Source organism: Thermothielavioides terrestris, chromosome 2 (genome assembly GCF_000226115.1).
Source record: "Thermothielavioides terrestris NRRL 8126 chromosome 2, complete sequence".
In the NCBI taxonomy this organism is placed as follows: domain Eukaryota; kingdom Fungi; phylum Ascomycota; class Sordariomycetes; order Sordariales; family Chaetomiaceae; genus Thermothielavioides; species Thermothielavioides terrestris.
Genome location: NC_016458.1, coordinates 2,295,168 through 2,308,792, shown reverse-complemented (window position 1 = coordinate 2,308,792; position 13,625 = coordinate 2,295,168). Strand labels below are relative to the sequence as shown.

Genomic DNA, 13,625 nt, shown 5'->3' with positions numbered 1-13,625 from the left:
AGAAAAGAAGAGAAATCCAAACTTGCCTGCCCCGTTCCGCCAGAGGAAAAGAAATGGCAAGCCACTTCCGCCGACAGGGGTTCAACGCCGGCCACACTCCGCTGCACAGTAACTACACAGTAGCCTAGCCTCAGCTCAGCGACGAGATAGATCTGGCTAGTCGCTGATCACAAAACGGCTTTTACCGACAAGCCGGGCCGAGTCGGGAGACACACCCATTCCCACCCCATCCCTCAACCGCCAGCAACTCACGGACAGATGACCAAGGGAGACGGCTGAGTTATCTACTGTGCGCTGACCACGCCGTCACCCACAGGAAGCGGTCTTCCCCTCCTGCAGGCTCGCCTGCTTTCACACCAGACCGGCTCAGTTCGGCGGGTTACACGTGCGAAGGTCATTGCAGGAAACACAGCGGAGAAAATAAAAAGTGCTCCGGTCGCGTCACCTCTACACTAACAATGTGCAGGAGAGTACGGAAGTATTCCGTACTGAGACGCCCAAGCTTTCTCACGTTTTGAGCTTGTTGCCAGCCGTGGGACCGGCAGTTATGAGCATCATCTCGTCTGTTCTGTTTCATCTCGTGTGGGGGTGGGTCCCGTTGCGCGCCCAGCACCACGGCTCTGGCAGGACTAGCGTCGTGTACATAGATACAAGTAGTGTAGTATATGTGGTACGGAGCAACTACGGTACTGTGTGAAGCTACTATGGAGGTAATTTATTACCTGGCGTTAGTCAGGTTACTATCCTCCTCTTACTATGTACGTCCACACAAAACTCGATATGTGCTAACGTGTTGCATGTAAGGGCATCATCAGCAACTCAGGGGCATTCCCCTTATCTGGCAATGTAGAGGTTTGGTCCGCACTCTCGACCCTGTTCCTTCCGCCGCCAGAAAAGAAAATCATTCATCTGCTGTTCACTCGGATGGGCTTGATCACAAGCGTCCCTGGTCGTTCCTGCCACGGCGACGCACAAACAGCCGGCGGCTTGGCAGCAGCCAAATTACCGAACCCCAGAGCCGCACCGCCGTCGTCTCTCGGCGGCAACCGCAGGTCCCGTGCTGGGGCCATGCTGCTCTCCCTTTCATACACGCACACACTTTTGCTCTCTCATCCATCTCAGGGGTGGATACCTGACGTTGGCCGTCATCGACAGACATGTGCGGTGTGCATCAACTCCCGACTCATGCCTCAGGAGGGACGCAACGTGGTGAGTCGTGCCTGTGCCGTGAGTGAATAACTCATCAGTTCTCCATGGCACCACAAGCTCGACCTGGCAAATTTTTGCTGACCCGACCTTGAGCCATGGCCCTTTTCGGCCAGTGATCGGCACGCCGCCCGCCCGCGAGCATCGCCGTGCGCTCCACTACGCAGGGGGTAGCGTTGATCCGCACGCCCAGCGCGCCACGGGGCTGGGATGGTCCCGCTTCGCCAGCGAGATCCAAGCGACCCAGAGCTGCATGCCGTCGTCGACGACGCAGTGCCGGGCGTCCATCTGCCCTACGAGGATCCCCCCGAGACATCACCGTGGGCCGTGGGCGACGGCGGACACAGGCGTCCACTCCGCTGGTCACGTTGTCTCATCCCCCCGATCCATCGCCGTCGTAACCCTGTCCTGTGCCTGTCGAAGAATGCTTATGCTTTCCCTTCCCCCCCGGCTCGCTGGCAAGCACGCACGCACCCACACAGGTATCCGTAACTGACTAGCCAAGCAGGCAGAGCAGGCGCCAAGCGAGGCAGCCACACTCTCCTCCCCACCGGCTGGGCAAGGCTGCTTTCGCACCCTCACTCATGCTCGCCACGACCAGAAAGGAAGGTCGTTAAGAACCCTCTCACCAACCCCCCCTCCCTCCAGCCAACCATGAACCCCTTCAGAGCACAGGTGGACGCCCCCTCAAGCTGCTGGAAGGCGACCGCGGCGCGAGACTAGCGGTGTGAGTGGACGGACGACAGACGGGACGTGGGAAAAGCGCGAGAGAGAAAAACTTGCTGACTCGCCCGTGCCTTCTCGTCTTCCGCAGCTTCTCAACTCGGGATAGACGGATGCAGCGTGAAGTCGGAGGAGCAGATGTGTGTCCCGTGCCATTTGTGAGACAACCGGCCACACTGGTCCAGGGCCCCGGCGCCCGTCTGTTCTTCTGCCGCTAGTGTAGCTACAGTAACTTCTCCGTAGTTAGTTACTCTGTAGTTGGCTGATACGACCTCGCTCCACAGGAAATCCCGAGACCTGCTGTAACCCAATCCCCCCTCCCTTCTCCTCCCAACACGCGGGTTTTGCTTCCCGCCGAACCGGAGCTTACTGCCCCTCCCCGTCCCGTCACACAGCGCACACCGGGAGGCGGGCAGGCAGGCAGGGAGGGAGGGAGGCCGACATGGAGGTGGTACTGTACATGCATCAGGCAGGACAGGTCATGGGCCGCATCGTAGCCGAACTGGCGGGGCCCCAGGCCCGACGGGGAGGGGAGGAAGGGGAGGAGCGGGGGGCGCGGTTGACAAGAGAGCATACACGGTAGTGTACGTGGAGGCACGCTGTGGAGTTCGGGCCCCGACAAAGCACGTTGGACGCCATCCGTGGGTGTGTGTCGTGGACGGCTGCTGGATCGGGATGGCGGTTGAACGGCAATTCTCCCTTGGCACTCTCACTCACCCGTCGCGCGGATACCTCCCTACCTACCTCACCACTCAGTACCAAGCTCTGTCTCCACCAGCAGCAGCAGCAGCACCAGCAGCAGCAACAGCAGCAGCTCCGTCCCCTTGATCGCCCATCGTCGACGCCATCTTGCAGCAGCAGCAGCAGGTCCACCGCGAAGTGGCCCGCTTGGCAACTGCCCCTAAGGTACGGAGTAAGCTATGCACTAAGTCGTGATGTATGCAAGCCCGGCATGCTTCGTGGATCGCTGCCAGCCCCAGGCTGGCCTCCACAGTCGTGTAATCCGGGCGCGGGCGAGGACCAGTGAATCCCGCCATCACTTCTGCACGCTGCAAAGGAGAGACACAGACAAGCAAGTAGCCAGTTAGTCTCGACCGGCGTGTGACGGCCGCTGGGCGACGCGCAGCACGCTGCAGTTCAGTTCACGTCGGCACACCCGTCCAGCTCATCCCATTCATCCATCCATCCACAAGCTGGGCCACTGTTGTCCCTTTCCCTCCCCTTGCCTTTCCTCTCTGTTCTCTCCTCTCGGGTCTTGTCCAATCTCCTGCCCAGCGCGCGAAGGACAGGCTGCCAGACGGCCAGCCAAACAAACAGACAGGCTGACAGACAGCTCGCTAGCTAGTGACTGTGTAAACAGGCCGCCAGCAACCACCGTGAGGCCGCCGCTGCCGCCGCCGATGGGCCATCGTGCATCACACATCATCACCGCAGAGGACATCGCACATCTGGCTGCTGGGCGCCCACACTGCGGGATATTTGCCCACCACCCAGCATCCCAGCGTCCAGCAGCCATCAGCCATCAGCCAACAGCCAGCGTCCAGCAGCCAGCAGCCAAGACTTAGCGTAGGCTCAGTACTGCGTCGTAGGAAGCCGTGTCGCCCAACCATCCCGTTCCGCTGGAGCGTACCTACACAGTACCTATCCACCAATCTGTATCTCCGCACAGTCCCCGGCGCCGGACCCGGCCGGCTGGTCACGCCGGTGGTTAACCACCGCTGCGAAGCGCCAGGGCGGCAGGCAGGCAGGCAGGCAGGCCGGCGGGCATGTGTTGTTTGCGTGTGTGTTGTGGGGGAGGGGAAAGGGCATGATCTTGCTCTCCGCCTCCCCCTCCGCTCTGTTCTTTCGCGTACAGTACATACTTTCCCCGTGCCCATGCGGGCGCCAACTCCGGAGAGCCATCCCGAATGTACCATTATTATCATTATTGTTAGCTGCCTCACAGCCATTCTGAGAAACGCCGTCTTAACCTCGCCCGCCTCCGTCTTGCCCCCCTCTCCGTATAGCACACGGCCGGGTAGAGTAGTCGCCCCGCCCCCTCCAGCCAACCCGGTGTGCCTGCCGTGCCCGAGGGAAGAACGTAGCCAACTGGAATGAATGGCGGGTCTCTGGTGACTTGATACACGACACGATAACTACTTAGTTAGACATTCCATCGGGGAGCAGGGACGGGGACGGGGCCCCCAAGCAAGCGGCACGTCAAATCTCAGCGAGGGCCCGGCCGACGGCGTTGTCTACGCGATCCAGTCGTTGCCTCGCCCAGTGCTCGTCTCGTCTCGTCCTTTTCTTTTCCCTCTCGGCCGGCGGGTCTTTGGCTGTGGTTTGTGGCTGGGCCAGCGTGTGGGTGGTGAAGAACGGGGTTGGTAGAAGCTTCCGAGAGTGTGAGAGGAGACCGGGATCTCTGCCGCCTGCTGTGGCGCTTGTTTTTCCTTGAGTTTGCTTGGGCGTACTGTGTTGGTAGGTTGGTAGGTGAGCGCGGGACGGAGTTTTGGCTCGGAGTTGAGACGGAATATGGGGAATGGAATTGGGGAGGATGGGTTTTTTTCGTGTGAGACAGCAGCAGCAAGCATTGCAGACAAGCAATGCGAGGCAAGATTCCTCTGCCTCGATCCCCCAGATTGTTGGTGAGTAGCATGGCTGAGCTACTGTGTAGCTACATGAAAGCGTTATGCCATGTCATGCTGTGCAGCGCACTGTGATGCTGTGGTCAAGTCCGGTTAGATCAGAGTCAGGATCAAGCGAAAACGTTCGAGAGCCAGACCCAGGCCTCCTTCCGCCAGGGCAGAGGATGGAGGAAGGGGGCGGGAGTGAAAGGACCTGGGGTATTACCCACGCTGACTGATTCGTGCGCAGGCGCCTTGTTGACGGCATGCTGAGTGCTGCCACGGGAGGCAAGAGAGGAAGATGCGTAGTGTAGGCTGTCGTGTAAGTGGCTGATGTCGTTGTTGTGGCATCCGACCGCCATTCCTCTCTCTTGCCCGGCGTAGCTAGATCGACGACCTTCGGAACGAGGAAAGGCAGGGTAAATGATTGTCTCACTCAACCATCGGGTAACCCAGTTCGCGGGAGTTCATTCTCGCGGGTCATTGGCCCGGTGTCGGATGTTGGATGACGATGGTGACAAAGGTAAACATCGGGTGGGGGAGGATGGTGGAGGGCGGTGGGGAGCCGTGGTTGGGCCACTGCTTGCCATAGAGTGTGAAAAGGAAAGGGGAAGCTTGTAATTGGAATTCGACGACAGGCGCCTAGCACGCGGGTTGATGGCTCGGCTGTAATCCGAATTGCTCGGTCGTCAACAGTGGCGCATGCAGGTCTGATATGCAGGTTTGTTTGTCTTTGCTTGATTGCCTGTCTTACACAGCACTTGTGCTGTGGGTGTAAGTCATCACGTTCTGTTGATGCCGTCTAGGCCACCACCGCCATCCTCTTGCCCGCGGTGGACGGCTCCCTGGCCCGGCTGTGGGCGTGCCTCGGGGTGGGAATGAAATGGGATGCAGAGGAGCGAGTTCACCTGACCATGTGGGACGGCGCAACAATGGTGCTGCCTCGAGGTATCGTCTTGCAGAGACCGCCAAGTGAGTCCAACGCAGGCAGACGGCCACATGAGGAGGGAAGCACCTCTGACCCGGCAGTGGCTAGCTTCATGGCCACAATAACTTACATAACATCCTCTGCTCCATGGCAGCCCGTCTAATGTGATAGGGAATTTTGAGATCTACTCCGGAGGCTTGGTGGGTAAGCCCCTGAGATTAACGGACCAGCACATTGAGGAAGCCTTCTGTTCTCGTGACAGCACCGCGCCAGTGTCCAACTTCTGACATCCTTCACTTGGCCGACGGGTTGTAGAGGGCATGGAGGCAAAGAAAGGAGACGGGATTGCCTTAAGAAGTGAAGTGGACGAGTGAGAAGGCTTCCCACTTTATTCTTTTGCTTTGCTGGCCTGAGAGAGCCGTTGGGAAGATATTTCCCATTCACTGTTGCCCTGAACATCATCAACAGTCGCCAACTGCTAGTGAATACTGAATGCTGGGAAACAGATCATGTTTGTTCAGGAGTTTGCGAGATGCTGAAGCTGGTTCAAGGTAAACAAGGAAGCGCGGCCTCGCCGCGGAAACCCGCCCCCTCAAACAGCGACTTCCGAGGCCTCTGTATAAAACAATGATAGACACAACAGCATGTCGAGCTCCAGCCATGTCGAGCTCCAGCTAAACAGAAACAACGTACCATAGGCTACAGCAGGTGGCAAGGTCTGTATCTACCCCAGAGGCACCCATTTATACACAACTAGGCAGGACACCAACAGCTGGCCACGTAAGAGCCACCGTGACAGACCAGACCCAACACACCCATACTCAACTCCCAGCTATGGCGAGCAGGCAAGGTGTCCTCTACTACAACGTCCTTACTCACCGACCTTTCGTCACCGGAAGAGAATATGAAGCGCGGGGATAAGGGGCTACCATCGTACCTTAGACACACCCGCTAGAACACACCGGTCCTCAGTCAGGACTATCCATCCATCCATCCGGGCCCTATCAAGACACTCACCCGAATCTTTTTAAGCGAGGCCTCGCTGGCCCCTGTGCCATCATCACCTGCCTGCCCAGCCCCCATTCCTGACCTCGTCCGGCAACAGCAGGGAAGTAGGGACACAGCAACAGCGAGGGCCAACGACACGCTCGCGCAGACAAAACACGCCTGGGGGAAAGCAACACAAAAGGACTATCAATAGAGCTGAACCCGGGCAGCAAGCATGATGCACACCGCACACAAGTTAACCGTGAGTCCAGACAGAGGGGAGAGAGGGGTATGCGGAACGGAGGAGGAGCAAGGTAAAAATGTAAACTATCTTAAACATTAAACAAGCCAGGCTAGGCTGCGCAGAGCAGCACCCGACCACTACCACGACAGCAACAGCAACGGCTGAGAAAAGGGATAGACCGCTCAACCCCACCCCCCCGTCACCGAGATGTCGTCCTCGTCGAGAGAGAGAGAGAGAGGACGAAGGGTGAAGAAACCACCCCAGAGAAAGGTAGGTAGACATTCGCAGGCCTGCCGCCGCTCCAAGCCGGAGGAGGAGGAGAGGAGAGCGATCCATCCATCCAACCAACCAACCACTCCCTTCACAGGGCAGATGCATCCCCATCGCTCAGCCAAGCAAGGTATTGCCCACACACACCCCAGCAGGGCAGGCCGGAAGGAGACCAAGTCGAACCGCTCGCTGCCGCCATTTCCCATCGACGACACTGAGAGGGATGCGAAGACAACCGTGGCCGGTAAGGGGGGGATGTGAAATACCCGCCTCCACCCCCGTGTTCCTCCTCCCTTCTCCATCCCGCTTCCCCTGTTCCCTGCCCCTTCGCCTCCAGCTCCCTCCCGTTCGCTAGCTCTCCCGTTCGCTGTGTGAAACCCTCCCACACCACCCTTCGCTGGAGCCGACAAGTATGTATGTACCGCAGTAGGGTATGTACAGCACATATGTATACTCCACACACACACACACACACACACACACCAACAACCACCAAAACCACCCAGTCAACGCAGGCATGCAGCTTGGACAACAAGGACAACGTCCGCAACCAGGGAGACGGAAACAGAAGGGGGTGAAAGAAAAAAAAAAAAAGAAAAAAAAATCAATACCACGAAAATATAACCAGCCGAAATAAACCTTTTTTGTAAATTGCAGCCGGCAAGGAAACCTTGAAGCACCTTGAAGCACCTTGCACCGAGCCGACTCCAATTGGAGCACCTTGAAGCAAGCCCAAACCCCAGACTCCATCCGTGTAGTCCCTTTACCATGCCCGCCCAGGCGAAGTGAACAAAGCATTTGAAACGCCAGCCCCCCAGTCCAGTCCAGTCCACTCCCGATGCAAATGATGGATGATGCTCGCGCGTTCGCGCTCGGGGGGGGCGCGGCGCAGAAGCCTCTAACTCCCACTCCTTCACTTCCCCCCCGGCACCCGTATGTTGGGCCAACCCCCCATATTACCATTACACCAAGCCACCCAGCCGCCCAGCCAGCAGCAAAAAACCACCTTTCCCGACGGCCGGGACGGACGGCCAGACGCAAATCAGACGCGCGGCGCGCCGCCGCGCTGGCGGTTCATCTCGCCGAGCAGCTCGCGCGGGGGCACGCGCTGCAGGCCGCTGCCGCGGTCGAACATGGACGTCGGCGCGGGCACGTACCCCTCGCGGCGCTTGCGCAGGCGGTCGAGGAGCAGGCCGGCCAGGACGAGCAGCAGCATGAGGCCGAGCGCGATGGCGAGGCCGATGAGCACGACGAAGACGAGCGGCATGTTGCCGCCGCCCTTGGCGAAGTAGTTACTGCGCTCCGCGAAGACGCTCGCGATGCTGCCGGGGTTGCTGCTGCTGCTGCTGCTGCCGCCGTTGGTGGTGGTGGTGGTGGTGGTGGCGAGGGCGAAGGGGGTGAATGAGTTACCGTCGAAAAGAACTGCTGCGGCGGGGCCGAAGCTGGGGAGGACGATGGAACCCGTGAGGAGAAGGGCCTCGTCTTCGTTGACGAGAGCGGAGCTGTTGTGGGAGGCCGTGAGGGAGAAGACTTGGAGGCCGCGGATGTCGGTGCCCGGCTGGAGGACGGACTGGCCGGCCTGCTGCCAGGCGGCGCCGTCGTACTTCATGAGGTAGGTGGACCCGTCCTTGGACGAGGTTCCCGCCGCCCAGATCTGGGCGCCGTCGCTCGTGCCGGCGGTGAGGACGGTGGCGGGACCGGGGAGTTGGTCTGCGCCGGGATACTTGTCCCAGGTCTGGGTGCTGGCGTCGTACCTCGCGAGGAAGGACGGGACTGAGCTGTTGACTCGGAGATCGCCGCCAGCCAGCAAAATGCTGTCGGTAGCCCACATCAGAGCGCTGACGTTGCCCTCCAGGTTCCGGCCCGGCTGGTTCCATTGCGAGGCCGTGGTACTGAAGAAGCACACACCAGGGCAGCCGAGAGACCCGGCCGAGGTAAACGACCCGCCCACATAGACATCCTTGGTACTCGTGCGTACGGCGATGGACGAGACCGTGCCGTTACCACCCGAGAGCACGGGCGGCTGCGTGTTGAAGGTCCTGCTGGCGAGGTTGTAAGTGACCAGGCCGTTCACATTGCCGCCATTCACGGTCCCTGCTATTTTGCCTCCGGCAAAGAGGATGTCTCCTTCCACGGCCAGGGCCGCAAAGGTTGAATTAGCCGAGATCTGGTCGCCGAGGCCGGTAACCCGATCGTGGTCTGCGCCGTCAAGGAGGAGGATGTTGTGGATCGTGGAGCCGTCGGTGGCTTTTGCAGTGAAATGGCCGCCAAGAATAGTGAGGTTCCTGCCATTGTTGACGTCGAAGACGACACTGACAACCCCCTGGAGGTTGCCCTCGGCCAACGTCTCGTCACGCTTCGTCAGCCCGGTCGAGGTCGAGGAATTGGTCGGGGGCTGAATATCCACAGGAAGGCGGCCCAGGCTTCCGCTGCCCAGAATTGCGGCACCGCTAGCGCTCAGAGTGGAGGAGGAGAGAGAGCCAGCATAGAGCGACGGCCCACCAGTGAAGTTGAGGATGGACGCGGAGAGGATGCCGTCCACCGATTCGACCGCCAGGTTCAGATTCTGCAGCCAATTCCCCTGGGAGGGCACCCAGATGCCAAATCCGTCTACGTCGACTGCCGAGTTGCTACCAAAAGCCAGCAGCTGATCGAAATCGCCGTTCACGCTGACCACAACCTCGGGGTTGGAGCCTGTCACGTTCATCGTCATGCCCACCACCCGGAGCACCCTGCCGTTGACCCCGGCGCCGAGCGGACTCCAGCTGTTCTTCGACGTGTCGTAAACGGCAACGTGGTTCAACCCATCGGTCGACTTGTCCAGAGTGTTGTTGAAATCGCCTCCCACGTACAGATTGGTGCCGTTGGAGAACAGGGAGAGGACCTGACCATTGAGGCCCCCGTCGAGAGACTGAGCGTCCGAGTCGTTGCCCTTCAGGGCGACGATGTTGCGCGCACTGCGAGACGTGAAGTTTCCTGCAATATACATCACATCTCCCGACGTTGCCAGCGCGTTGACGGCAGAACCGGTCGAGAAGCTGGCTCCCAGGCGGTCGAAAGCGGACTTGGTGAAGTCGCTGGTGTTAACGGCGGCCCCAGGGGCGTATTCGTAGAGCCCGTTCAAGCCACCGGTGCTGTTAATTAAGGTGAAGCCGACGCGCTGAGCAACGAAGGTCATCTCTGTCAGGGACTGACCCGCCAACGGAGTCATGGTCACCCGGGGACGGAAGCTGCTCGAGCTCGCGTCGATCAGGCCGAAGTAGATCTGGTCATACTTGTCAAAGTTGTTGGTCTGGTACAGGCTCACGTCGATCGGTGAGCTCTTGGTTGGGTCGGCCGTCATCTGCCCTGTCAGCTTGATCTGACCTCGCGTGGAGCAAGTGTTGTCCTGGAGACAGCCAGGGGTGTACAGGTTGACCGAGTAGTGTCCCGACTCTCTGATGTCAGGCTCAAAGACAACCGATGCCGATGTGTTCGAGATCGGCGCAGCCAGCTGGGCGGTCAGATACTCGGCGGTGCTCGAGTAGGATGGCGTGACAGTCCAGGGGCCAGTCGCGGTCGCCGTGGATGGGAACTGGATGCCGGCGCACGTCGGCTCGTTGAAGTCATTCACGGCATAGGAGAAGATGTCATCTTCGAACAACTCAATCCCGTTCAGACCGCCGCCGCTGCCATAAAACGCCGATATGTCAATGCGGAACTCGTTCATGCCGATGACGTTGACGAAGTGGAAGTCCTGGAACGTGACGGTCTTGTCGCTGCTTAGGGGGCATTCGTTCGTGCAGCTGGCGTTCTGGTTGGTCGCAGGGTCGATGTAGGTGAAGTTCATGATGCCGTTGATCGGCAAGGCTGTGAAGCGCCACGTCTTCGTGCCTCTCCCGTCCTGGTGCGTGTTGTACAGGCGCAACTTCGTCGGCCTGAAGCCGTGGTTAAACGTCGCCTGCCAGAAGCCCGGGGCGTTGTCCTGCAGCAGCCAGGTATTGCCCGGCCCGTCAGCGCCGCTCGTCTTGCAGATGATGTTCCTCGGATCACTGAAGCCGGCGCTTGTGCTCGAAGATCCGCTGGTAATGGTGGCTGTCGAGAGGTTGATGACCTGACCGTCGGGCGTGCTCGGAGCACTGGCATTCCCCAACCCCGTGAAGCTGCCGCCGAAGACGATGTTCCCGTTGGAGGCTTTGGCGATGGAGGTGACGGGTCCGTTGAATCCCGCAAACGGTAGGTTGACCCAGTTCTGTCCACCCGTCCAGGCCAGCGCATTGGTCGAATTCGCCCCAACAAAGCTCCCTCCGACGTAGACCGTGTTGCTGTCTTGGTCGCAGAGGAGGGCATTGACCTGCCCTGATAAGCCGGGCAGCGGGGTGATGGCGGCAGTGGTTGGGTCAAACAGGGCGACGGCGGTAGATTGCATGGCCTTCGCGTCAGCACCGGGAGCACGGATGCTCGTGAAGTTACCGCCCAGAACAACTACCGTCCCGTGGTCGGTGTTGAAGGTGCACATTGTGCGGATGCTGGCATCAGTCTTTGCAATCGGGGCGAACAGGCCATTTGGCATCTGGGCCAGGAGCTGTTGGCTGCCATTGCTTTGGAATTGCTGCTCATTCTGCTCCGCGAACTGGTAAAGGGATATTCCCGAGAAGTCGCCAGCGAGGACCACGCGGCCGAGCTGCGAGAGATCGAGGTTCGCCGAGGGCACAGGGGTGAACGAGATGGCGGCTGCTGGTGATGCTGCAAGCGAGAATAGCGAGACGGCGAGGGAGGTTAGGGATAAGGGGTCGCTGTGAGCGGCACGGCGCCGCCTGAAGGGTAATCGCATCGTGCCTCGGTCGAGATCCGGGAGCAGAGATCAAGCTTGGTGACCGACGACCAGTCAAGTTGCCCAAGGAGTCGCGGTCTGGCCCAAGCGGTCTGTCATCAGTGGGAGGCCATAACAGGCCGCGCACCTGTCGATTACTTCCAGGTTGTTATGACGGGCGTGGCAGGGAAATGCCGTGTAACTACTGCGTCGCTGGAAATGAAATGGGCTCGTCGCACAGGAATTGTCGGCCGAGACACGCGTGGAAGCTCGTCGCGGGAGAAACGGGGGTTTGAACGGGATGACGTTAAACGAGCGTGGCGTGGTTCGAGACGCGAGATGACGGGAATGACTCGAGCGATTGCGGTATCGCAATATCGCGAAAGTGCTTCGATTCAGGTGGAGGTTCGGGCGGGAAAAGAAAAAAAAAGCAAAACGAGTGTCGCGAGCCGTGCGGATTTGCTTGGTGGTGGTTTGGGCCTCGAATCACGAATCAAGCATCGTGAGCTGGGCGTTGCGGTTCCGTCAGCTGCAGTGGTTTCTCGGCCAATGTGGCTGCCCGCCAGCCGGCAGCAGCCCTGCTAACGAACGGCAACGGAGATTTGGGCGGAGCAGACACGACCCTGCGAACCTGCGGCGCTGGCGCTCACTGGTCGGCGCGGCGGGTCTAGACCACAACGGGCTAGAAGAAGTTTGAGAAAGATGGGACGGGATTGTGGAAAGAGCAAAACGGTTCGCACCTCACCAGTTGCAGCCACACTTGCAACCACTTTGCAACACTTGCGACGTCAGTGCCCTGCCCCCTTCGATGTCAGCCACAGATCGCGATGCGGCAGGTTCTCGTATGAAGTGGCGTGGCTCGATGCCACCTGCACGAAATACCGGACGGCTCAATATTTCGGCATTGCTGGAGGGGTACGTATCCCCGGAGTAATGACGCTTCCCCGTCCGAGGCAAACGACCAGCTTGTGGTGGAGAATGTGGGACGAACCTCGTGTTCCCAGCGAATGTTTCCTGGGCTGTTTACCGGCTCGGGCGCCTGAGATCTCGGATCGGGAGGCTGGGAAGGGGCCTTCGGGCGGGATCCTGTTCCTGTGCCCAGCAGAAGTCAGGTCTCCAGCCACTCGTGCGAATCTCGTGCATGCGACGGGCTGCGTCGTACAGCCTGGCCCGGTGCGCTGTGTGTACCGGAAATGGTTGCGTCGGAACGAATGAACGGTGTAATGGTATCTCGAAAATGAGTGTGGGGGACCAAACGGGCAACGACAGGTCGCGCGGGCGGTTACTGCGCAGGCCGATGTGTCGCGCGATTCCTGGTCTGGAGGTTCCTGTTAGAGATCCTGCTGTGATGGTCTGGGAGATGGGGATCAGGGGCCCGCGCCGTTTCGCCGTCGATTGGAGCAGAATGGGCGGCTTGAGAAACGCACCTGCAGAAAAAACGAGTGAGCGTCAGGGGACGGGAGCTTCTTGAGTTTCCGGGTCCCAGATTTCGTTACTTTGTACTCCAGCAGAAAAAGAGCGGCACTAAGTTGGCAGAAGTTATTAGAAAAGAATATGTTGTCCCTCACCGTTCCCAGCTCCTCTCTCACGACAGCTCAGAGAAAGAACAGAGAGAAGCGATGGAAACAAAACGCACGAGAGGGAAGACCGCTGCTACTCTGGTCCACCGCTGTTAGATTCAGGGGTTGCTCATGGCGATTGGGTGTCGATGGGGCGACATGTTGCGCATGGCGACAGGGGAGGTCCAGCCCCTTGCATAAGAGCCAAACGCCCGCCCAGTCAAGTTCTCTCCACCGCATCCTGCACTGGCGGCTGTCCACACGTGTACATACGTGGAAAACATGCTCAACACTGACGTCTCGATTCTGCGAA

General features: G+C 59.4%; 2 protein-coding genes across 2 annotated transcripts; one reads left to right on the top strand and one right to left on the bottom strand.

The window, feature by feature from the left end:
• Window positions 1-1,157: 1,157 nt before the first annotated feature.
• THITE_2086945 (uncharacterized protein) lies at window positions 1,158-1,929 on the top strand (the record flags this gene model as incomplete). The annotated part of the gene is made up of 3 exons (XM_003651753.1): window positions 1,158-1,209; window positions 1,323-1,526; window positions 1,715-1,929. The coding sequence occupies 3 exons, from the start codon at window positions 1,158-1,160 to the stop codon at window positions 1,927-1,929; spliced, it is 471 nt and encodes a 156-aa protein (XP_003651801.1).
• Window positions 1,930-7,705: 5,776 nt separating this feature from the next.
• On the bottom strand, window positions 7,706-12,488 carry THITE_2112490 (uncharacterized protein). Its single transcript, XM_003651752.1, has one exon. It carries the CDS (start codon window positions 11,772-11,774, stop codon window positions 8,004-8,006), a length of 3,771 nt encoding a protein of 1,256 aa, XP_003651800.1. The 5' UTR covers window positions 11,775-12,488; the 3' UTR covers window positions 7,706-8,003.
• Between the last annotated feature and the right edge of the window lie 1,137 nt (window positions 12,489-13,625).

What these genes read in the sequence shown, in the direction of transcription:
- THITE_2112490 (XM_003651752.1), bottom strand. Translation starts at nt 11,774, where the DNA reads ATGCGATTACCCTTCAGGCGGCGCCGTGCCGCTCACAGCGACCCCTTA.